The sequence below is a fragment of the Somniosus microcephalus genome, chromosome 3 (assembly GCF_052327205.1).
Source record: "Somniosus microcephalus isolate GS21.2 chromosome 3, FLI_Smic_1.0, whole genome shotgun sequence".
NCBI lineage: Eukaryota > Metazoa > Chordata > Chondrichthyes > Squaliformes > Somniosidae > Somniosus > Somniosus microcephalus.
In genome coordinates this window covers 115,884,049-115,910,094 of record NC_140989.1, presented here as the reverse complement: position 1 = coordinate 115,910,094, position 26,046 = coordinate 115,884,049, and the positions used below count along the sequence as shown (strand labels likewise).

At 47.9% G+C, this 26,046-nt stretch overlaps 1 protein-coding gene across 3 annotated transcripts in view; it reads right to left on the bottom strand.

Moving 5' to 3' along the window:
• zdhhc14 (zDHHC palmitoyltransferase 14) overlaps positions 1–26,046 on the bottom strand; it is a 251,958-nt gene that overhangs the window by 55,620 nt on the left and 170,292 nt on the right. For all 3 annotated transcript variants that reach the window (XM_085981519.1, XM_085981520.1, XM_085981521.1), the window contains 2 exons: positions 5,693–5,830; positions 1,085–1,133 (listed from right to left, as the gene is read on the bottom strand). In XM_085981519.1, coding sequence (XP_085837645.1) covers positions 1,085–1,133; positions 5,693–5,830 — 187 coding nt within the window. The remainder of the gene's footprint in view (positions 1–1,084; positions 1,134–5,692; positions 5,831–26,046) is intronic.

The following is a 26,046-nucleotide window of genomic DNA, read 5'->3' as shown; positions in this document are numbered from 1 at the left end:
GGGAGGATAGAGGATTGGGAAAACTTTAAAAGACAGCAAAAAATAACAAAAAGATTGATTAAGAAAGGGAAGATAGATTATGAAAGTAAATTAGCAAAAAATATAAAAACAGATAGTAAGAGTTTTTATAGTTATATAAAAAAGAAAAAGGGTGGCTAAAGTAAATGTTGGTCCCTTAGAGGATGAGACCGGGAAATTAATGGTGGGAAATATGGAGGTGGCAAAAACACTGAATGAATATTTTGTATCAGTCTTTACAGTAGAAGACACTAAGAATATCCCAACACTGGACAAACAGGGGGCTAAAGGGGGGGAGGAGCTAAACACGATCAAAATCACTAAGGAAGTGGTACTCGGTAAAATAATGGGACTCAAGGCGGATAAATCACCTGGACCTGATGGCTTACATCCTAGGGTCTTGAGGGAAGTGGCGGTAGGGATTGTGGATGCATTGGTAATAATTTTCCAAAACTCCCTCCTTCTCCGTCATTCTTCTGTTTCTTTCTCAATCCTTAAGTCTCATTGGTTAAGGACTGTTGTTCCCGTTGTTCCAGATGCCCTGTTGCCCTCACTACGCCATTGTCAGCTTTCACTTCCAGCAAGTCACGGTGCAAAAAAATTTTGAGGTGCAGGGTGCAGGAAAAAGTCTAACTAATGGTGCACACCGCGAGATTCCCCGCTCCAGCAAGATTTGGCCCAATATCTGTGCAAACATGAGGTCCTTCAACAGGGACAAAACTCTATATTATCCCTTAAAAAAAACAAAAAGCTAATTTTAGTGCATCATGGGTGCATCTATGTTACACTGTAAATCTCAGGTTCTTATTGTAAATTGTTTTAAAAACAGGAAAAAGTAAAAATATTAATCCTGTACACTTAGTGTTACATGTTACTTAGGAATAAATAAAATGTTTATCATCTTCAGGCTTAATAATATTCAGCAAACAAAATAATAAAATAAGTATCCATTGATCAATTGGATAGTATCTCATCGGGAAATGCACTTGGCACCAAACATCACTACACTCTCTGAAAGAACAGTCAATTCTCAAGATTTTTTTTCAAATGTAACAGTAAAGGATATCTTGCAGGGCTGTCCTTTAGTGCATTTAGAAATCCTGTCTTCTGAGATCCTACATAAAATTGTTCAAATACGTGTAGGTTAAAACAAAATCAAAACTTAATTCATTAAGCTTCAGTTCAGGGCAACAGGTCTATGATTATTTTATCAAAGTATAATCATTACAGTAAAATCAACAAGTACTAATTAGCAAGTTCACATGCTCTATCACATAATCTAGTTTATGGAGCAGATGTCCTTTCAGACAAACTACAACTTAGTGCAAAGGTGGCCAATCTTTTGTCTGCATGGGAACATCATTTAAATTAATGCTCCCATTAATCTACATATATCTCAAATTGCTCAACCTTGGTTCTATGATGCACGATTTATCCATCAACGAAGCATTAAAAACAGCCCTTTCCAAACAGGACAAATCAACAAATAAGAAATTCAAGCACAAATAGACAGAGTTGCCTGAGCTTTTAGGGCCAGACAGCCAGGGCTTGGGGTTCACCCCTAACTTAGGGGACTGCTCAGTCCTCTTCTCCAGCTTGCAGACTCAAGTTCCAGAACTCCACTTGAAACCTAACACATTTAGCATTAAAGAATTCTGGGGTGTTTACAAATCGTACTATCAGTTGCTACCTGCACAATGAGAACAACGGGTAATGAATCTCAACATGGTGATCAAACTAGCAGTGAAATTCCTACCCAGGTAATTCAAGCAGTGATTTAACCACAGTAAATAATAATTCAAATAGGTCTAAGAGCATTAAAAAAATAAGCCTGAAGGCTTTGTGTCTTAATGCGAGGAGCATTCGCAATAAGGTGGATGAATTGGCTGCGCAAATAGAGGTAAACGAATATGATTTGGTTCGGATTACAGAAACGTGGCTCAAGGATGGCCAAGGCTGGGAACTCAACATCCAGGGGTATTTGATATTCAGGAAAGATAGGCAAAAAGGAAAGGGAGGTGGGGTAGCATTACTGGTTAAAGAAGGGATTAACACAATTGTAAGGAAGGATATTAGCTCTGATGATGTGGAATCTGTATGGGTAGAATTAAGAAATACCATGGGGCAGAAAACATTAGTGGGAGTGGTATATAGACCTCCAAACAGTAAGGGGATGGCATTAAAAGGGAAATTAAAGAAGTGTGCAATAAGGGCACAGCAGTCATCATGGGTGACTTTAATCTACATATAGATTGGGCTAACCAAATTAGTAACAATACTGTGGAGGAGGAATTCCTGGAGTGTTTACGGGATGGTTTCCTGGACCAATATGTCGAGGAACCAACCAGAGATCAGGCCATCTTGGACTGGGTATTATGTAACGAGAAAGGATTAATTAGCAATCCTGTTGTACGAGGCCCCTTGGGTCAGAGCGATCATAATATGATCGAATTCTTCATTAAGATGGAGAATGGAGTAGTTGACTCAGAGACTAGGGTCCTAAATTTAAATAAAGGAAACTATGATGGTCTGAGGCGCGAGTTGAGTAGGATTGATTGGGGAATGTCACTCAAAGGGTTGACGGTGGATAGGCAATGGCAAACATTCAAAGACCGCATGGATGAACGACAGAATTTGTTCATCCCAGTTTGGCATAAAAATAAAACAAAAAAGGTGACTCAACCGTGGCTAACAAGGGAAATTAGGGATAGCATAAGATCCAAGGAGAGGACATATAAATTGGCCAGAAAAAGCAATAATCCTGAGGATTGGGAGCAATTTAGGATTCAACAAAGGAGGACAAAGGGGAAAATAGAGTATGAGAGGAAGCTTGCAGGGAACATAAAAACTGACTGTAAAAGCTTTTATAGATATGTGAAGAGAAAAAGATTGGTGAAGTCAAGCGTAGGTCCCTTGCAGTCAGAATCAGGGGAATTTATAATGGGGAACAAAGAAATGGCAGACCAACTAAATACATAATTTTGGTTCTGTCTTCACAAAGGAGGACACAAATAACCTCCCAAAGATGCCGGGGGAAATAGGGTCTGATGAAAGGGAGGAACTGAAAGAAATCAGTATTTGTAGGGAAATGGTGTTAGGGAAATTGATGGGATTGAAGGCCGATAAATCCCCAGGGCCTGATAATCTGCATCCTAGGGTACTTAAGGATGTGGCCCTAGAAATAGTAGATGCATTGCTGATCATCTTCCAACATTCGATGGAATCTGGAACAGTACCCATGGATTGGAGGGTAGCTAATGTTACCCCACTATTCAAAAACGGTGGTAGAGAGAAAACGGGGAATTACAGACCGGTAAGCCTGACATCGGTAGTGGGGAAAATGCTAGAGTCCATTTTAAAAGATGTAATAGCAGAGCACTTGGAAAACAGTGACAGGATTGGACAAAGTCAACATGGATTCACAAAAGGTAAATCGTGCTTGACTAATCTGCTGGAATTTTTTGAGGATGTAACTGGTAAAATAGATAAGGGAGAACCAGTGGATGTGGTGTATCTGGACTTTCAGAAGGCCTTCGATAAGGTCCCGCATAAGAGATTAGCGTGTAAAGTTAAGGCACATGGGATTGGGGGCAAGCTATTGACTTGGATAGAGAACTGGTTGGCAGACAGAAAGCAAAGAGTTGGAATAAACGGGTCTTTTTCCAAGTGGCAGGCAGTGACTAGTGGGGTGCCGCAGGGATCGGTCCTAGGACCCCAGCTATTCACAATATATATTAATGATCTAGACAAGGGAACTAGATGTAACATCTCCAAATTTGCAGACGACACAAAGCTGGGTGGGCGTGTGTGCTGTGATGAGGATGTCGAGAAACTCCAGGATGATTTGGATATGTTGGGTGATTGGGCAGAAACATGGCACATGCAATATAACGTGGATAAATGTGAGGTTGTCCACTTTGGTGGCAAAAACAGGAAGGCAGATTATTATCTAAATGGCAATAGATTGGGAGAAGGGGAAGTGCAACGAGACCTGGGTGTCCTTGTGCACCAGTCGCTGAAGGTAAGCATGCAGGTGCAGCAGGCGGTTAAGAAGGCAAATGGTATGTTGGCCTTCGTTGCGAGAGGGTTTGAGTACAGGAACAAGGATGTCTTGCTGCAGTTGTACAGGGCCTTGGCGAGACCACATCTTGAGTATTGTGTGCAGTTTTGGTCGTCTTATCTGAGGAAGGATGTCCTTGCCATGGAAGGAGTTCAGCGAAGATTCACCAGGCTGATACCTGGGATGGCAGGAATGACGTATGAGGAGAGATTGGGTCGATTGGGCTTGTACTCGCTGGAATTTAGAAGAATGAGAGGTGATCTCATTGAAACTTATAAAATTCTGACAGGACTAGACAGACTAGACGCAGGAAGGATGTTCCCAATGGTCGGGGAGTCCAGAACCAGGGGACACAGTCTAAGGATAAAGGGTAGGCCATTTAGGACAGAAATGAGGAGGAATTTCTTCACCCAGAGAGTGGTGAACCTGTGGAACTCTCTACCACAGAAGGCAGTGGAGGCCAGTTCATTAAATATATTCAAGAAGGAGTTGGATAGATTTCTTAAGGCTAAAGGGATCAAGGGATATGGGGAGAAAGCAGGGACCGGGTACTGAATGTGGATGATCAGCCATGATCGCATTGAATGGCGGAGCAGGCTTGAGGGGCCGAATGGCCTACTCCTGCTCCTATCTTCTATGAATATTTATTTTAACACTATTTATTTAAATAACCAGCAAGACTAAAAATGCCACAGGATAATATAGGGAAAAAATGAATACCTTACTGTGTAAGTTTTCAGGCCAATCAGAAGAGAGATTATACCCTTGATCCCAAACAGTAATTCATTATTATAACATGAGTCAAGAAAGTCAGCAATTTTGCATTTAAAGAAGATCGTAATCTGTTTGGGTTACAATTAAAATACAGACAACTCAGGGGACTGGGTTAGACAGTGGTCTTTCACTTCCAGGACTGGGTTCAAATCTAGTCCCAACTGATGGATAATAGTCTCCTCTGTTTGCTGGTTGTGTCCTTTGTGAAATGAGTTTAGACTGTCTTAATCCAGTTCCCACAGTGCATCTGCCCACAGCACAAAACTGCCTGTACTTTGCCATCAATTTGCCTATATCACTCAAGAGGCCACAGGATGGCTGATGTGCAAAATAAAAACTGCCACTCTTATGAATATGGGATGTTCTTTTACTCAATGAGCACATTTACACACAAAATTCATAAAATACGTCGTCACTCAATTACAATCACTTTCAGTTCAAAGATTCTGTGACACAGTGAGGAGGCAAGCATAACTTTTTCCAAATGAGACCAAACAGTAAACTCTCTTGCATTCATGTTTCTTAGGAAAAAGGTCATGTTAATTTTGGTTGAAAATGTTCAAGCAAACTGCTGCTTCAGTGGTGTCTATGAACTTATGATCCAGTAAATATCTTTTCATTTACATTTACAGTCCTGATGTTATGCCTTGAAACTGAAAATATTGCAGGTAAATGGGTCCTCAAATCATTCTAAATTGATCTCAACTGCAGTCAAACCCAAGGCAGTTTTCACTGAATCAGAATGTGCAATTAACTTCATTTTAGAATATGAGGAGAGATGAGCTAAAAAGACCACTCTAAATTGCAGCAGCAAACATTCTAACCTAAAACAGTACTTACGGAGAATGACATGTGTGATGACGAAAGCGAAGATGAAGACTGTCAGAAATGACAGTGACAAAATAAACATGTAAAAAAATCTGTAGTTTCTTTTTCCCACGCAGTTTCCTACCCAGGGGCAGTGGTGATCAAATCGTTCTGAAGGAGGAAAAACAATATCAGAAACAATGACAGGATCAGGTAGGAAACCACCCTTTTACAGAGTTTGCATTTTTAAAACAATAGATTTGCTGGTTTCCATTTTTAACTTGGGACAGTTTTAGTCAGCAATATTTGAGACATTTTGGATCACTAGGTCTGTTCATCGTCCAACTAAAATGCATTCCATTCCATACCCTATTCGAGCAACAGAAACCAAACAGGATTACTTTAGTTGATCTGACAATACATCATCTTCACCTTCAATTTACTTTACCATATAAAATGAATTGTGGAGAAAATAAACTTGCAAATATAGACCACAGATCTTCTCTAATAAAATTGCTTTAAGATAAATATAGTTTAGTACTAAAAAATACTGGAACTCACTAAATTTAAGATTATAAAATGACCAGATTAGGTTTGAAGTACCCCAGTCAACCCCATTGAAAATAATGTAATGATAAAATTAAAATGTATGAGACAATGGAGCAGAACTACTGTACTGCTTCCTCCAGTACTTGTATGTTTTTCTGAATAATTAAAAAGATAGTTTACTTATCCCTAGGTATAGTAGTTCTTGCTTTCTGAATTAAGATGTGCTCCACATACAGTGGTTAAGGTAACTACTCCAACAAGAAGAAACAGTGTATGCCTGTCCCTTTAAGATTAATTTTGGCAGAAGCAGGTAGGCCTCCTTGGACTATAACAAAACTCCCAGGTGTTTCTCAATTGTTTCTCAATCTCAATGAGACCCACTTCCTGCTCCCTTGTCCCTATTCCAACCAAATTGCTGACCACCCAACTTTCTTTTCTGGCTCCCACGTTAGCTGACATTGTTGATGGTTCTCTCTCCTCAGGTACTGTCCCCCTCTCCCTCAAATCTGCCGTCATCAACCCTCGCCTGAAAAAAATAACCCTCGATCGCTCCGTCCTTGCAAACTATCGCTACATCTCCAATCTCCCTTTCCTCTCCAAAGTCCGTGAACGTATTGTCGCCTCCCAAATCCGTGCCCATCTTTCCCGCAATTCCATGTTTGAATCCCTCCAATCACAATACCGAAACGGCGCTGATCAAAGTCACAAATGACATCCTTTGTGACTGTGACAAAGGTAAACTATCCCTCCTCGTCCTTCTTGATTTGTCTGCAGCCTTTGACATGGTTGACCACTCCATCCTTCTCCAACGCCTCTCCACTATCGTCCAGCTGGGTGGGACTGCACTCGCCTGGTTCCATTCTTATCTATCTGATCGTAGCCAGAGAATCACCTGCAACGGCTTCTCTTCCCGCTCCCGCATCATTACCTCTGGGGTCCCCCAAGGATCTATCCTTGGCCCCCTCCTATTTCTCATCTACATGTTGCCCCTTGGCGACATCATCCGAAAACATAGTGTCAGTTCCCACATGTATGCTGACGATACCCAGCTCTACCTCACTACCACTTCTCTCGACCCCTCCATGGTCTCTAAATTGTCAGACTGCTTGTCCGACATCCAGTTCTGGATGAGCAGAAATTTTCTCCAATTAAATGTTGGGAAGACCGAAGCCATTGTTTTCAGTCCCTACCACAAACTCGGTTCCCTAGCCACTGACTCCATCCCTCTCCCTAACAATTGTCTGAGGCTGAACCACACTGTTCGCAACCTTAGTGTCATATTTACCCTTGAAATGAGCTTCTGACCACATATCCGCAGCATAACTAAGAACGCCTATTTCCACCTCCGTAACATCGCCCGTCTCTGCCCTTGCCTCAGCTCATCTGCTGCTGAAATCCTCATCCATGCCTTTGTTACCTCTAGACTTGACTATTCCAATGCACTCCTGGCTGGCCTCCCACATTCCACCCTACGTAAACTTGAGGTCATTCAAAACTCGGCTGCCCATGTCCTGACTCGCACCAAGTCTTGTTCACCCATCACCCCTGTGCTCGCTGACCTATATTGGCTCCCGGTTAAGCAATGCCTCAATTTCAAAATTCTCATCCTTATTTTCAAATCCCTCCATGGCCTCGCCCCTCCCTATCTCTGTGATGTCCTTCAGCCCCACAACCTCCACCCCCCCCGCCCCGAGATATCTCCTCTCCTCTAATTCTGCCCTCTTGAGCATCCCTGATTATAATCGTTCAACCATTGGTGGCCGTGCCTTCTGTTGCCTAAGGCCTCAAGCTCTGGAATTCCCTGCCTAAACCTCTCCGCCTCGCTACCTCTCTTTCCTCCTTTAAGACGCTCCTTAAAACCTACCTCTTTGACCAAGCACCTGCCTTAATTTCTCCATATGTGGCTCGGTGTCAAATTTTGTCTTTTAATACTCCTGTGAAGCGCCGTGGGACATTTTACTACATTAAAGGTGCTATATAAATACAAGTTGTTGTTGTTGTCTCTGATCACAGAAGGCATGTTCAGCACAAGATCAGCAATGAGACATTATCTTTATGATAGAGGGAAAGGATCCATTTTCTCTACACAAGTAAAAGTGCTTTTAGAAATAGATAATGGTTGTTTTCATTAACTGTTTCATAACGTGTATTCTTTTGGATAAGATCAGTGTAATGCAACTCTAAATTTGCAGCCCTCATTAGAATGCATTAGGGACTCTGAACCCAGAATCACAGACAGTAAGTGTATGGTATGTGAAGTATAGCTTCACAGAAGATTACATCAAATGGTAAGCTTCATTTATTACACTCCAAATACAATGGACAGTAATCTCACTTCGGAAGTGGGATGCCAGAAGAACCTAAACCCAAGACTCTCGCCTCGGAGTCAAAAGATTATTGGTTTAAATCCCACTCCAGAGACTTGAGCACATAATCTAGGTTGACACTCCAGTGCAGTACTGAGGGAGTCCTGCACTTATCGATGCGGCATCTTTTGGATGAGACATTAAACCGAGGCCTCGCCTAACTTCTTGGCTGGACGTAAAAATTCCCATGGCATTATTTGGTAGACGAGCAGGGGACTTCTCCCGAGTGTTCTGGCCAATATTTATTCCTCGACCAACATCACATTATCTGGTCATTATTTCGTTGCTGTTTGTGGGACCTTGTTGTTAATTGCCATGCTTCCTACATTACAACAATGACTACACTTATTTGGCTGTAAAGTACTTTGGGACGTCGAGGTCATGAATGGCACTATATAAAGGAAAGTCTTTCTTTATTTTAAATATCATTGAAAGACTTTAATTTATGCCATGATTCAACAAACCCTCCAGATTACCATGCCTGATTCAAATGGTAAATGAGGCAGATTTGACAGCAAAAGATACAGATTACATTACTGAAAACTTCCAATAGGGTATCATTCTTACTTTTGTGCATTCCAATTAAAACTAAATAGAATATGAGACTATGCTAAGAGTCTTGAGCTCAACATATGCAGCTTGGGAGGAATGAGAGAAAAGTACAGAGGGGCACTGACTGTAGTAGTATTGATCAAACAAAGAGAAAAAAGAAAGGTTTCAATGGGGAGGAAGACTGGAGGCTAGAGATATTACTAATTACACAAACATTTTCTTGTATGATGTCCAGGAGTCTGAGAGAAGTGCGAGAAAGATCTCCCAGAGCATAGTCAAGTTTTGGACAGACTTAGGCTTTTAGAGTATTAGGATCTGTTGAGGGGAAACAAACTACCTAGCAAACTTCTTTGAGTGTTCAAAGGAGTTGAAAGAGACAAATTTGGCAAGTGACCAGAGAGAGCGACTGCAAAAGGGGCAGGAAGAGAACAGTTGATGCTTTTTTTACAATAAAACTCAAAGGTGCAGATCTATTGGAAGAGAAGACTGATCTATTGGAAGAGGTATGAAGCCTTTCATGCAAACTCGAATTACATCAATTACTTCACCAGCACAGGCAGAAAGATCAGAAGAATAAAATCAGTAGTTGAATCAGAGAACAACAGCAAACCATTTTCAAAGTCTGTATGAGATGGCTGACTTATAATGGGTAATTTTGCAAGGCTCCACTGCCAGCACAGAGCCTTGCTAATGGTCAGAGACTTCGGCCCCGATTTTCCCGAAGGTGCGGGGAATTGTCGGGTTCCGATCCGAATCTAAATGGGTCAGCCAGCTGCACGCAATTTTCCCTCAATTGGCCAATTTATTTCCAGCGTGTGGGCACCCTTGCTAATTGTCCATTTCCAGTCAGAAAGCCCCACAGTATGATGTCATCATTCGTGGTGCTTTTAAAGTCTCCAGCAAGCTTTTCAACCTCTGCAGGCTTCCCAACCAGTCTTGCAGAATGGCAGAGGAGCCTGCACCAGATGCTGCCAGCGGTAGAGGCCGAGCTGCCCCCAAATTTGACGAGACGTCACTCCAGACATTGGTGGATGGGGTTAGGGCCCACAGGGAGGTCCTCTTCCCTAGCTCAGGGAGGAAGAGGCCTCCCAAAGAGACCAGGGCTGCATCGATGGAGGTGGCTGCAGAGGTCAACTCTCAGGGAGTCACCCGACGGACCTGGATACAGTGCAGGAAGCGCTTCCAATGACCTTCACCATACAAGAAAAGTAAGTATGAAGTTTCCATCACCCTCAACCTGATCCCCATTGCCTTTCCCCAACAGCACTCAGCTTCAGCAATCTCTTCCTCCAGTCACATCCATGCACCCTTACCCATTCCCTATCTCTCTATGCTCACCTTCACATAACTATTCCACCATGCAGCCCTCACACTGCCTCTCACTCTGATGCTTGGAACACAACTGACAACACACAGGGAGGGCCCTTGGTCTTGCAGCCTCACACCATCTTTGTCTCCTTCTAAGTATCTATGCTATCAATCTCTACACTCACTCCTGCACTCTCACTCAAACTCCACTTGTCTCCCTCATTGCAGGAAAAGAGCTCACAATAGGAGCGAGCGTGCGAGGACTGGAGGAGGACCACCCTTAATCGCCCACCTGAGCCCCTGGGAGGAAGCTGTGATGGAGATTGCTGGGGCTGACGTGCCTGTGGAAGCTGGGGCAGGAGAGACAGGAGCAAGCCCGCAAGCTGGTGACAGAATAGTTTCCCATCTCTCTCATTGACATAGCATGAGTCGCTGATATGATTCTGAAGCCACATCATTTGGACTTATGAGCATATGCCAAATCCAATGTGCAAGTCGCCTTGGCATCACATCTCTAACTCTTTCCTTTACTCCCCCACAGGACCATCCGGGGCCCCCGTCCCCACTGCCGAGGAGGAAGAGGCTTTGCAGCCAGACTCCTCAGAGGAAGCTCCAGCCTCTGAGGGCGCAGTGTCAGCAGAAGTAAGCGCACCCAGCACCAGCGCAGACACTCACACCTCGGGGGGGCCTTCGGGACATAGAGTAGTGTTGTCACCTGGTGTTTCACAGCTCACAAGTGAGCATCAGCAGATTGTGGAGACAGGGACAGCAGTGGAGAGTCCTCGTCGGAGGGCGCAGGTCTCTGCCAGCTCGGCTCAGCTGCATGTCGACCCTATGCCTCTGGGTCCATCCGCAAGAGAGGAGGTGATGGATCTCCATGCACAGATGCAGGAGTCTCTGGGAGGTTTTGTAGCCAGGGTCGCTACGAGTGTGGAACGAATGGAGGAGTCCATCGTGAACATGAGCTGAGCCTTATTGGGAGTCATTGGCGCATGAAAGCATCACCACGGAAAGGATAGCTACCTCCGTGGTAAGGCTGGCTACCGCCGAGGAGAGGAGGGCTGCGGCCGAGGAGAGGAGGGCTGCGGCCGAGGAGAGGAGGGTTGCGGCCGAGGAGGAGGGCTGCGGCCGAGGAGAGGAGGGCTACGGCCATGGAGGAGCTTAGTCGCCAGGGTATCGACAACATGGTGAGTGCTCAGAATAGAATGACATCTCTTGAGGGGCGATGGGCATCTATTGAGCACCGAAACCAGACCTTCATGGAAGTCCCTCTGAGCAGGACTTCCAGTGCAGAGAGGGGTCCCCATGGCCCCCTCTGATGTGCAGCAAGGTGCTCTCCAGCCACTTGCAGGCACTGAGGGGGAGCTGACCCATGAGAGGGAGGTTGTTGGCAGACCTCAAGGAAGTGGGGGCTCCTCTCCACGCGCTCTCACTTCCACGCCACTTCAGAGCCCTCGGTCAGAGACCCGCCGGAGTCCACACCCAAGTGAGATAGGAGTCTCAACCCCTGCACAGCCGCAGGAGCAGCAGACTGCTGGCGAGCCCTCACAGGCTTGCCACCCCAGAGGATGTCCGCCAAAGGTGTCGAGACAGGAGCAGCAGCAAAGTGAGCAAGGGGCCTCCACATCTGCTGAAGCCACAGGGGTACCACTACGTAGGAGCATACGTGAGAGAAAAATAAAGCACCACTAATCACAAGGGTAGTCACTTGGGTGAGAAGTCTTGTATATAGTTTTAATGCCATCACTTTGTTGTACATAAAAAATCTGGTGGCAACTGCTGGAGTTGTGGCGTCTGTCATTTGGCAAATGGAAATTTCACATTGAGGCCTTAGGATTACTTGCAGATGTCAGCAAGCTGGTCCAATAGGTGGAAATGCGCAGGGATGGGCCACTGTCCATGGTCAGTTAAGAAGCAGCGAGGCTACAGTGTTTGAGGTACCAGGCTACACAAATCTGCCCAGGATGAGTGCGTTCCTTGCATTCCGCCCAGCAATGTTCTCGTGCACTGGTGCCGCTGGTTGACAGGCCTCTGCAGGATGCTCGTTTCCGTCCTCCTCCTCCTCCTCCACGTCATCCTCATCCGAGGCGGCTCTGTGAGGAGCTTCTTGGTCCTGCGGAATCGGCAAGCCACGACGCTGTGCCATGTTGTGAAGCACACAGCATACCACAACGACTTTGGAGACCCTGGCTGATGAGTACTGTAGGGCTCCACCTGATCTATCGAGGCATCTGAAACGCATCTTCAGCAATCCGATGGCTTGCTCGATAATGCATCTGGTGGAAATGTGGCTGGAGTTGTAGCGCTCCTCAGCTTCGTTGGCTGGTCTCCTCACCGGCGTCATTAGCCAACTCCGCAGGGGATATCCCTCGTCTCCAAGTAGCCATCCCTGAAGTTTGTTTGGTGGACTGAATAGCGGAGGCACAGTAGACTGGCGCAGTATGAGGGAGTCATGGCAGCTGCCAGGGTACTTGGCACAAACATGCAAAATCTCCTTCTTGTGGTCACACACCAGCTGAACGTTAAGGGAGTGGAAGCCCTTGCGGTTGACAAAAACACCTGGATTGCGATGGGGTGCCCTAAGGGCCACATGTGTGCAGTCAATGACGCCCTGCACCCTTGGAAAGTCTGCCAGCTGAGCTAATCCACGCGCTCGCGCCCTCACACTTGTGCGATCCCGGGTGAAATGGATGTGATTGTGTGCGAGGGCAAAGAGGCCATTGGTGACCTGTTTGATGCAAGTGTGTGCGACCGCCTGGGAGATGCCGCTGATGTCTGCTGCTGATCCCTGGAAGGAGCCTGAGGCATAAAAGTTGAGTGCGGTGGTGACTTTGATGGCCACTGGTAAGGGGTGTCGACCTGGTGCTCTGGGCTCCAGGTCTTGCTGCAGCATTGCGCAGATGTCAGTCACTACCTCTCGTGAAAGTCGGAGCTGCCTTTGGCACTGCTGCTCAGTCATGTTGAGGTAGCTCACCTTGTGTCTGTAGACCCTGTTTGGAGGGTATCTCCTGCGCCGACGGCCTTCCATGCGCTGGCCCCTTCTGGCCTGTGCTGCCTCAGGTGGCTGAGCTGCAGCCTGTCACTCCTGCTGGTGCTGCTGTTGTTGCTGGAACTGCTGCAGCCTCCTCTGCTGTTGGAGATCCTCTAATGCCAAGAAGGGAAGGAACAAAAGGCCTCCCATGCTTCTGGCAGATGCCTCCGTTGAGGAGGCACTGAGTTAGGGTGCTGAGAGGGGCTTCCCAGGAGCTCACACTGGAGAAGTGTGTGAGGCTCCAACCTTCCACAGCTGTGCCTAAGCCTTCAACAAGTTGCCCCAAACCTTCAGCAACAAGGTCCTGCAGCCTACAAATGCTGGCTGATTAAATCTCTTCAGTCCTGATTGACCTGCAGCTGAAAGCAAGCAAGGCGACATTGTTTACGCCAGGTTTCATCAGCAGTGTTCCCACCAGGCGTGGTTTACGTGGGGAAAGGCTGAAAATTCCAAGGGCCCCTGAAAATAGGATTAAACATGCCAATTATTGATCATTAGGCTCCCGCCGACCATTCCCGCCTGCTGCGGGTAGGACTGATTCGGGTCGCGCTGAAACACGGGGGCGAAAGTCGGGCGGGGAATCGGGCAGGGGGGGGTCGCGACCCGCTATTTCTGCGATTTTTCAGCCCCTGCCCGCCTGACACCCCGCCCGATGGCTCCAGGAAAATCGGGGCCTTGGGATTAGTGTTACAGCTGTGACTCATATCCTGTGAAGGCTCTGTGCTGGAGGTGGAGCCAAACAAGATGGGACTGGTTTACAGACTGTCACTGGCCATTCTAAAAAGGTAGATATGAAACAATAGTGAGGAATCAGATACAGGCAGCGATTTCGCCGACCGCGATGAGTCCGGGGCGGCCGGAGTTGGTGCCGCAGTCCCAGCCTGCTGCAGCCCACACTCTCCAAGCGATTTTTCGTTGATTGGGCTTCTTAAGCCCGTCTTGCGAGGTTCCCGGCCAATTAACAGGAAGTGGGTCTGATGGCGTCATTTGATGACGCATCATCAGCTGGTTTCCTTAAAGGAGCCATGTCCAAATTGATCTTGACAGTTGTGTTGTCAGTGTCCTGCAACATTGAGGTGCTGCAAACACTGACAAGCACTGCACAAAGGTGCACGGCTGCACCCAGGCTCTCCCATGACTTATGGAGGGAGTCGCAGTACGCAGGGAGGTTTCTCTTCCCTTCCCATGGGCGGAAGAGACCTCCCCAGGAGATCAACGCAGCCTGGTTGCACATTGCACAGGAGGGCAGAAGCAGGGATGTTGTCAGGAAAACCAGGCTGCAGTGGCACAAGCCTTTCAATGATCTGAGCAGATCACGAAACGTTACTGCCAAGCCACACTCAACCTCATCCTGCTGTGCCACTCATCACATCCACATCACTCTGCCTTCCCTACTCTACTCCTGCACATCTTTACTCACACCAACTTACCTTGCACCTCCACCCATCTCTATCTACATTATCACTTCCCCATCTCACTAGCCATCCCTCACACCACCCTCAACTTACTGCAAGTTACAAACCAACAACATCCCTGCCCCCCACACACCCCAATTGTGATAAGTGTGAAAGGAATGGCTTGGGCATTGTAGGGATGCTTTATGGTGCTGGTGTGGGTGGTGTCAACCTGGCGCATCCTGTGGCAGCCAGGGTATACAGCGTCAAGTGAAGTAAATCTGGCCATGGTGATGCCATTGCTGGCCTCCTGGGCATAATGTTGTCGGGTGCTGATGTCCTGTGTCCATCACGTGATTGCGGAGAAGGTTGGTATTGTTGCTTGTTATGTTGGTGTGCCTGGTGATGTCGGTGTTGAGGCTGATCGTGGAGGGATTCTGAGGATCAAGGTGAAATTCTTTCAAGTTCACCGATGCTGGAATAGATGGCGGCTGAAGTTGAGATGACAGAAGCGATCTGTCAATGTTGAGAGTTTGCTCCAAGGAGGTGACAGTGGATACAGAGTTTACTCCAAACACTTCCAAACTGCATAAAGCTCAAAACTGTCTTCCAACTCCTGAGGCTCTGACATTGGAAAGTGACCATCTGTGAAATGGTAGCTTTCATACCACTTTTGCAGCTGTCACCTATTCACAGCAATGGGGAGACAGAGAACCCGACCTACTTACCTGACGTGATCGGCGAACGACATTAAAAAAGTGGTAAAATTAGAAATAGGCTGGCAAAATAAGTTAACAAGCATTTAACTATCTTAAATGCCTCCCCCGCCCCTCGGTTTCAGGTCTGTTCTGAAATCGCAGACCTGACACTTTGGAAACTTACATGGAGGTGGGTTTGGAGTGGGTTCCCAACCTACTGTCAATTATTTTGATTTTGACAGTGGACCCTTCTCCAAACCCGCACTCTGAGCATCGGCAAAATTGCGGCACAGTGTATGAGTTAGGACTAGAGATATTTAAACAGTCTAGCATAGCAAAGGACTCAGTACTAGTGCTGGCCTGATCAGTGGAGGAGCTGCAATAAACCGAGTAATTGTCGAGAATGATTTCAGCAGAGGGGAGTTTGAGTTGATGGAACAGAAAGAAAGAACTTGAATTAAGACATCCAAAGCACTTTATAGCCAATGAAGTACTTCTGAAGTGTAGTCACTGTTGTAGGAAACGCAGCCGCCAATTTGCACACAGCAGGGTCCCACAAACACCAATGAGATAATGACCATATAATCTGTTTTAGTGATGTTGGTTGAGGGTTAAATATTGGCCAGGACAACGGGGAGCACTCTCCTACTCGTCTTCAAATTGTGCAATGGGGTCTGTGCCATTCGTACACCTGAGGGGGCAGATGGGGCCTTCATTCAACCTCTCATCCAAAAGACGGCATCTCCAACAGTGCAGCACTCTCTCAGTACTGCACTGAAGTGTCAGCCTAGGTTATGTGCTCAAATCTCTGGAGTGGGTCTTGAACCCAGAACAATCTGACTCAAGAGGCGAGAGTGCTACCACTGAGCCATGACTGACACTTCTAGTTTGTAGATGAAACTGATAGATTTGATCTTGCATAAGAAGTCCCAGAGTTTTCAAAGGTTGAGAGTTATCAAGGAGGGTGATATAGATGAATTTAGTGAAGTGAGGGAGAGAGATTTTTAGCTGCAGGATATCAAAGTTAGATGATTGAAGGGAGCCAAGGTGAGAATGAATATAAGATCATATAGCTTCTTTGGATTTAAGTGGGGAGTAGAAAATTGAAATGTTAAATTGTAAGGAGCAAGAGTCAGAAAGATTTGAAACCCGTGAGAAACAACACTTGCGATAGAAATGGACAGAATCAAGCTTAGAGGAGATGCTATAGGTGTTGCTGAAGTGCCAGATAAAGCAAGGTAAAGATGCAGCAGATATGATTTTGATTATCTCAGAAGCTACATTGGATTTTGAACATTTAGGCTGTTCTTGAATACTGATCATTATCGTCAATGAACAGAAAAAAGATGCAATAATGAGGGTCTGTTGTTGCATAATGTAAGAGAGAGCAGGCAGATCCCACATGGAGTGCCATTTGGCTTGTTGGTGACACATTCCTTCTGCCCTAGATATAGCTGCACGTTAAAACACATATCCAGTCACTTCCACCTGCTGTTGGGAAGCTTCCTCAAGCAAAGCCTCTGGCCTTTGATGATCAAGTGGCTGCCTTACACAGATGCATCTGACTATTGTATCCTCCAATAGCAACAGCCAGTCTAACACCTCATGCAGTAATCGAACAGAGATGGAAAAAAGAAAAGGTTCTTTTGTACAGCAAAAGAATAAAAGTGATCAGTGCTGGTAGTCCTTCATTATATAAGGTTCATAACAAATATTTGTTATGAACAGTATCTGTTTTTTGTGATGTTAGCCAGAGCATGCTTTTTTTCAAATAGTGTCAAGGAATCTTTTACATCCACTTAAGAGGAAAGAGGGTCTCAGTTTAATGTCTCATTTGAAAGACAGCATCTTTGACAATATAGTACTCCTTCAATAATGCACTGATAATATACTCGGGTCTCTGGCGTGGAGCTGGAACCCATGCCCTTCTGATTCAGAGGCAAGACTGCTACCACTGAGCCAAAGCTGACACGAAAGGGTACTGTGTAGTTTGTTATGTCTGGGAGAATTGTGTAAGGGCACAGCATAGAAAAATCATACATGCAGTGGTTCCAAAGGCATAGCAAAAGAAGGCACAAGTCAATCACAGAAATTGCAAGATGGGAACAAAATGCAAAGTTGAGGCTGGTAAGAGCCCGGTGATGGTGTAGGAAGCCAAGGCAGGCGCAAAAAATGACACTGGGCGTCAGGAGGGGAATTGGGCAGTTTGGAAAATCAAGTGTTTGCATGCTAGCAATCATAGAATCACACAGCATGGAATGAGATCATTCGGACTATCGCACCTGAAAGAGATACCCATTTAGTCACATTGACATGTCCTTTCATTATACCTTTTAATTTTTTTTCAAATATTTATTCACATTCCTTTTAAAAGCTATTATGGATTCTGCTTGCACCACAGTTTACATGTCCTAAAAAAAACTCGATAAAAGAAATTCTCCTAACCTCTCCCTTTGTTCTTTTGGTGACGATCTTAAACTTATGCCCTACTGACTCACTGACAAGTGAAAATAGTTTTTCCCTATTTACCTTATAAAAAAAACCCTCATACTTCTATCAGCTCTCTTAATCTTTTTTCTACTGAAAAGAGACCTAGCTTCTCCTCATAACCAAACCTAATATTCCTAGTAAACCTTTCCTGTCCATTTTCCATGACCTTGTCATTCTTCCTAAAGCAGTAGCCCAGAAACTGGGCTGCATAGTGCCCATTTTTCAGGCGCTACGCGGCCTCCTAAGTCCCATAATGGTGGGCAGGAAGCTTGCGGGCACTTCCAACTGGAAGTGTGCCACCCACCATACTGGGTAAATACAGTTACGCATGCCTGAAACAGGCATTAGTCCTTTTGCATATGCAAATAGGGGGCCTAGCACCTGTTTGAGGTCCCCGCTACAAGATTGGCTTGCCCTTGAAGGCAGCCGCCGCTGGCTGCCGCAAAGGTCGTAATTAACTTACCAGGATGAGTAGGCGTGCTCTTCCCGACTCCACATTAAATCTCCCTCCCAACTCCCAATCTCCTCTCCGGGCTGCTGTCGGCTGACGCTACATCCCCCACAGTCAGCGGTCACATCCCACCACCGGACCCCCTCCCCCAAAAATGGGCACTCCAAACTTTCTAGGCCTCTTTGCTTTTCTACTCTATGCCCCTTTTTATAAAACTTAGGATACAAAATATTGGCAAACAATGATATAGAACAGCAATGGGAAACATTTAAAATGGTGTTCAACAGGGCCCAGGAAAAATATACAGTAATCCCTCCCCAACCGCGGGGGATACGTCCCTGAAAACCACCGTGGTTGGTAAAACCGCGGTTGGCAAATATAAGACCTTATGGGAAAAATGGGGTTAGGGGGAACGTGGCCGCATTTACACTCATCAGAGCCTAAGTAAGTTGCTTTATTTTAAATAACACAATAAAAAAGATCATCAATCGAGGGGGTTGAATGCGGAGAAGCGACATCGTGGCTGGTTGATGCAACTGGGTCATCAACTGGGCGGTTTCTTAAAGAATTCTGCGATGGATGGTTGACTCATTTTTTTCTGAATATCTTTCTGGACCTGCTTGTATGGTCTCATTAAATCCTCCAAACCTCACTTGAATTTTAAACTACGCTCCAAGAATGGGTCAATCTCCATAAAGAGGTCTGAGAGATTAGTAGCAAGGAGCATTGCCTTGCTAAGGTTGGCACTTGTCATCTTCGACTTCTCCACCATATCCTCGTCTTTGTCCTCGTCCTCTGCCTCACTAGAATGCTGTATCAGCTCATCAAGGTCCTCCTCCGTCAACTCCTCACCGTGCGACTCAAGGAGCTCCTCGACATCATCAGGCTATATGTCGGCCAGCCCCTCATCTCCCAAACGTCGTGCAACCTTCATAATGTGCTGAACCTCAGCGGCCTCGTGATCGGCTGAGGCCGATTCCCCCACAACCTTGAGGTTAGTCAAGGCGAACCTCTTCTTAAAATTTTCCAACCAGCCCTTACTCGCTTGAAACTTTCCCCGGCAGCCACAGTAAGATGCTTGTAGATACTAAGGGCCTTCTTACGTACCCATGCGGAATTAACATTCACTTTTTTTCTGGTTCTGGTCTTCCAACCAGATATTAAGTGCCTTTTCCATTTTTTCAAGCTTATGGTCCCGTGGCATAAACGACACTTTAGCACTTTTCGAAGAGCCACCCGCAATACTAGCCCTTATCGACACTTCACTTTTTTTTACATGGTGGACTCGTTAACCCCCATTAGTCGTCCAACGATGCTGTACGTTCATCACGGGCAAGTCTATTAAAGACATCTAATTTCCTAGCTAAGGTTAGTACATTCCGTGCCCTGTTTGCTATTGCTTCACCTTTACCGCTGAGATTACGCTTAGGGGCCATGATTAAGGGCTAAACAGAACAATACTGTAATTAAAGGCACAATGCGTAGCAACACGCACGCACGCACGCACGCACGCACACACGCACACACGCACACACGCACACACACGCAAAATTCACTGCCGCGGTTGGCAAAAATTGTCACAGAGAGGAAACCATGTATACGTGAAATCCGCGTATGGCAAAACTGTGGTTGGGGCGGGATTCCTGTATTCCACTAAAAAAACAAGAACAAACTAAACACTAATGAGACACCATGGATGAATAAAGACATAAGGGAAAAATTGAGGCTAAGGAAAGGGACATATACTAAGTACGTGGACAGCAGAGAAGAGCAAGGCAAGGGAGAATACGAAGAGACTAGGAGAGAAATCTAAAAAACAATTAGGAAGGCAAAGATGAACTACGGAATTAAATTATCAAGGAACCTATCAGGAAAGGCTGGGTCTCTTTTCTCTTGAAAAGAGAAGTTTGAGGGGAGACCTAATAGAGGTCTTTAAAATTATGAAAGGTTTTGATAGAGTAGACATAGAGTAGACAGAGAGGCCTAGAAATTCAGTTGCTTGCGCCAGCCGGTAGCGCCTTAGGAGGAGTAGATGTTGGGCGCTAGGTGGCTAGCGGCCGGGTGCAGCGCGATCTGCGCCTCTCCCCAACTTCACTCACGATTTAGCGGCGGTGCAAAGTCTTTGCGCGTGCTCAGCTGCGCGCGCAGATCCTGACGTCATTTCCTCGTGCAACGCCCTTTGTGCGCCCCAAACCGGAAATTCAGTCGCGACGCCCTATTGTGCGCCTGGCGCCCCTAGCGACTGGTAGAGGGGAACGGTTCTCAGTCGATGCGGGGCGCGGGGGGCGCAAATTAAAGGGCACTCCACCTGCACTAGAAAAGGCTGCCATTTCGCAGCACTCCTTCTTGAGAGACGGATCTTTGCAGAGAGACCAAGGGAGAGAGCTTTCTGCTTTGGCTCAACACTTGGACAGGTACTTGTGGCTTCAGGCCACAGCTTTCCACTTGTCTTTGCCTTCATTGACATATCATTGTTTGCTAACATATAATGGGGGCTGCAATGGGTGCAAACGCTGGCCTTCTCCATTGCATCCAAAGGGCTCACAGACGCCGTGAGAGAGTGGCAGTCCTGGCTAGACGGAGAGGGGGCAACAGGCGTCGGGAACGGAGGCCTTACCCACCCAGGGTATACCGCCAGCAGTTCTCCTATCTGAACATGTCTGACGAGCAGTGTGTTCGGAGGCTGCGATTCCGAAGGGAGGTGGTCACAGAGATCTGCCACCTGCTTGGCGGTGATCTGCAGCCACATCTGAGGAGCAGGACATCTCTGTCGGTGGCAGTGAAGGTGACGGTGGCTCTCAACTTCTATGCCACCGGCTCCTTCCAATCCGCTACTGGGGACATTTCCAACATCTCCCAGTTCGCCGTGCATTGCGGCATCCGCCAGGTGACCAATGCCCTTTTCAAAAGGAGACGTCAGTTCATCTCCTTCTCCATGGCCCTTGCCAAGCAGCAACAGCGTGCAATGGGCTTTGCAGCATTCGCGGGCTTCCCCATGGTGCAGGGCGCCATTGACTGCACGCATGTGGCTTTGCGGGCACCTCTGGAGAATTCCGAGGATTACCGCAACCGGAAGGGCTACCATTCGCTCAACGTCCAGCTGGTGTGTGACCACAGGCAGCTCATCCTAGCTGTCAATGCCCGCTTTCCAGGCAGCAGCCACGATGCCTTCATCCTGCACCAGACTTCTGTGGCAGACATGTTCCAGGCCCAGCCTCACCCACGAGGATGACTTCTCGGGGACAAAGGCTATCCTTTGTGTACCTGGCTGATGACCCCGCTCCGTGCGCCCAGCACCCCTGCTGAAGAGGGATACAACGACAGCCATCAAGCGACCAGGAACATCATTGAGCAAACAATCGGCGTCCTGAAGCAACGGTTCCGCTGTCTGGATCGTTCCGGTGGAGCCCTACAATATTCGCCGGAGCGAGTCTCCCATTTCGTGGTCGTGTGCTGCATGCTGCACAACCTGGCTATCCGCAGGACTCAGCCACTGCCACCAGAGATTGGAGGACCACCTGAGGAGGAAGAGGAGGAGGAGGACCAGCACAGGAGGGAGGCAGAAAGTGCAAGGGCCGCCCGTCGCCGGCTGATTGAACGTCGGTTCTAGGCCCCCTCTCAGGGAATGGCTTGTGCCAATGTCAGCAGATGAATGTAGCCGCTCCACAAGCCCTCAGCCGAGCAGGGCAACCAGGACTTGCAAAAAGAACCATGCACAGTGCGATTTAAGAACATTAATTTATTGCAAACCTCTGCCCTTCCCACATTACAACCTCATGTTGAGAAGCCCCCTCCAAAAACACAAAACTAACAGTCTCGGCCTTACAAAAACAAAGAAAGACACCAGTCTCGGCCTTACAAAAACAAAGAAAGACGCCAGTCTCGGCCTTACAAAAACACAACTACACCAGTCTCGGCCTTTCAACAAACACAAAGCATTTGTGCAGACCTTCTACTTTTTGCCCTGCGAGGGCGATGCCTTTCGCATCCTTTCCTGGCCCCTACCCGCCCTGCAGCTCCTCCTCAATGGGACCCCAGTGGCTGCAGCAAGGCTGGGGGAAGGCTGCTGAGGGTCAGATGGCGAGACGGCAGATGCCCTTGGGGGTCGGCCTGCACCAGCTCTGGCCCTGGAGGGGCCGGCTGCTCACTGCTCCAACTCTGCTTGGGCAGCAGCAGTCTGTCCAGCGGCTCGTGGCAGCTGCAATGGCGGAGTGGCAGTGTCGGCTGCAGGAATGGTGCCAACCTGACAGATCGCAGGTGCTCCCTGGTCGCCTGATACATTGGCACTCGCACGGGCCAGCACTGCAGCAAACAGCTGAAGAAGACTGCTGGGCTGCTGCTGCGCGGCGAGTGCCTTGGCGATGCCTGGCTGATCCAGCGAGGGTGGCAGCAGTTAGTGCCCGTGTGGCCCTGGTCTGTGTCCGCATGACAACAGCCAGTGAATGGACGGCACGACTGAGCACTTGGCTCGAAGCCGCCTGTGCTGCCGCGAAGTCCTGTAGACTCCTGGCCTGTGCTGCTCCAAATTGCTGCACACTCCTTGACAGAGACTCAATGGAGTCAGGCATCCTTGCCACTGCAGCCATGAGCTCATTGTGCCTGCACTCAGCCTGGACGGCCATTTCCTCCAGGAGCCGCACCTCCTCTGCGCTCACCGTCGCAGGACTGGAGGCCGCACTCACCCTCTGGGGAGAAGTCCGCCGAGCTTCCCCACCCCTCCCGCGTTGCTGCAGGCCGCTGGGCCCCGGAGCTTCACTCTCCTCCGACCCTTCCCCCCGGCTCCCCTCCAGGGAAGACGTGTCCCCTTCATCGCCATGGGCTGGCGCGGCTGAGGGTGGCACTGATGGGCCGGCTTCCTCTTCCTCCTCCTCGAATTCGGAATCGCTGACAGTGGCAGCTTGAGGGCCCGCCTCCTCACCTGGCGATTCACCATCTGAAAGCAGGAAGGCACAAGAGTAGCTTTAGAGTGAGGACAGGGCGGCAGCGAGGGAGGCATGAGTGCTGCCATGCACTGCATTGGTCGGACAGTGGCAAAGGATGCTGATCTGAGGCGCAAGTGGAAAGAGAGAGGTCAAAAAGGTGATGCCCTTACCATTGGTGCCCAGAACAGGGTCGGCATCTCCACTGGCGACGGGGCCAATCAGCCGGCCTGCCATAATGCGCTCCACACGCTGGTCGAGGTCGGAGAGCTCTTTGACGTCAGGACGGCCTCCCCCGGTCTCACTTAGTTTCCGCCGGTTGTGCGCCACCTTGGCCTGCAAGAGAAAGGACGGCCTCTAAGTACAGTGTGAAGCCCTGATCTTGTCTGCACTGCCTCCCATGGTCGAATAGCTTGTACAGTGTGAAGCCCTGATCTTGTCTGCAATGCCTCCCATGGTGGACTGGCCCTGACAGTGTGAAGCCCTGATCTTGTCTGCAATGCCTCCCATGGTCGAATAGCTTGTACAGTGTGTAAAGTGCTGAATGTGCAAGTGATTTTCATGACAGTCCCATAGCTGCTGGATGAGGGCTGGCCATTAGGGCTTTCAAGTCCCTTTGCCCATAAAGTGAGGTGCACATGCAGGGATGAGGAGGACACTGGAAAGGGTACTCACCCTGACAACCCGAGTGAGGTCGTTGAACTTTTTCCGGCATTGCACAGGAGTCCTGGCAACCACGCTGTTGGAAGTCACTCTGTTTGAGACCTCCCTCCAGGCTTTCCGGTAGGCGCTGGGCAGCGGCCTCCTGCCACCTTCTGGGAACAGAACATGGCGCCTGCGCTCCACTCCGCCAACCAGCACCCTCAGGTCACCATCGCTGAAGCGCTGCGCTCTCTCCTTGGCCTTCTCCATAGCCCTGGGCGTTGTGCAGATGAAGCAGAAGTGGTCAGGCCTAGGTTAAGGGCTGCAGTGTGCAGGGCGTGGCAGGCAAACAAATCCACCCTCCCCCTTTAAGAGCTGACCGGCGCCAGAGTGTCTGCCGTCAATCAACAACTCACCGCACCTGCGCTGCGCCCGGCCTCGGGGGTATCGCTCAGCACCGCCGGCTTAGCGCCTAAAGATAGTCGTGCATCGCCTGTTTTAGCGCAGCAGCAACCTCTTGGGGCGATGCGACTGAATATCGGCGAAGGTGGCGCGACTTTGCGCCGGGCGCAAACTTTAGCGGCCGCCCGACTTTAGCGCCCCAAACGTGGCTATACTGAATTTCTAGGCCAGAGTGTTTCCACTTGTAGGGAAGAGCAAAACTAGAGGCCACCAATACAAGATATTCACCAAGAAATCAATTAGGGAATTCAGAAGAAACTTCTTTACCCAGAAAGTGGTGAGAATGTGGAACTCGCTACCACAGGGAGTAGTTGAGGCGAATAGAATAGATGCATTTAAGTGGAGGCTAGATAAGCATATGAGGGAGATGGGAATAGAGGGTTATACTGATAGAGTTAGACGAGGGAAGGTGGGAGGAGGCTCGAGTGGAGCATAGGCACCAGCATGGACTAGTTCTGCCAAATGGCCTGTTTCTGTGTTGTATATATTCTATGTAAAATGCTTTTTTTTAAAGAATTTATCAATTTGTCATCCCATTTTTGATGGTTTGTGTTTCTAAACCCCGATGTCTCTCTGCTCTTCTACTTCTACTTTTTAATAAGTTTGTTTGGCAGTTAATACCCAAGTCATTGTCCAATGTAGTATTATTCTGCCACCTTCAGAAGACAAGGAGAATCACATGAAATCACAGGATAAAACGAACAGCTGAAATAAATTGATGTGGGTTCTCTGTTCATTCCCAGGCGCACTATGAATTTACAGGAAACTCTCTTTTAACCGGCACCTAAATATCCGAAAACCTCTTTTAACCGGCAAAATTCAGGAGTAGGTTCAGGTAAGTTTTACTATATATTAGTGGCCGTGTAACCGGGGTTCCTGGATCTGTGGTCGTGTAACCGGGGTTCCTGGATCTGTGGCCGTGTAACCGCGGTTCCTGCACCTGTGGCCGTGCAACAGGGACTCCTGGATCTGTGACTGTGTAACCGGGACTCCTGCACAAGTGCCGTGTAACCGGGGCTCCTGCACCTGTGGCCATGTAACTGGGGTTCCTGCACCTGTAGCCGTGCAACAGGGACTCCTGGATCTGTGGCCGTGTAACCGGGACTCCTGCACAAGTGCCATGTAACTGGGGCTCCTGCACCTGTGGCCGTGTAACCGGGGTTCCTGCACCTGTGGCCGTGCAACAGGGACTCTTGGATCTGTGGCCGTGTAACCGGGGTTCCTGCACCTGTGGCCGTGCAACAGGGACTCCTGGATCTGTGGCCGTGTAACCGGGACTCCTGCACAAGTGCCGTGTAACTGGGGCTCCTGCACCTGTGGCCGTGTACGGGGCTCTCGTACCTTGGTTAAGTATACCTCTCTGTAATCCGGACTTTTTGATCAACCGGCACCACGCCGGTCCCGTCGGTGCTGGATAAAAAAAGTTTCCTGTACCTAGAGGCAAGTGGAAACACTCTCCCCTAACAAAGGGAGATAGAGCTCACCTATGAGAGCAGTCTAAAACATGAAAGCAAAGAATATCTAG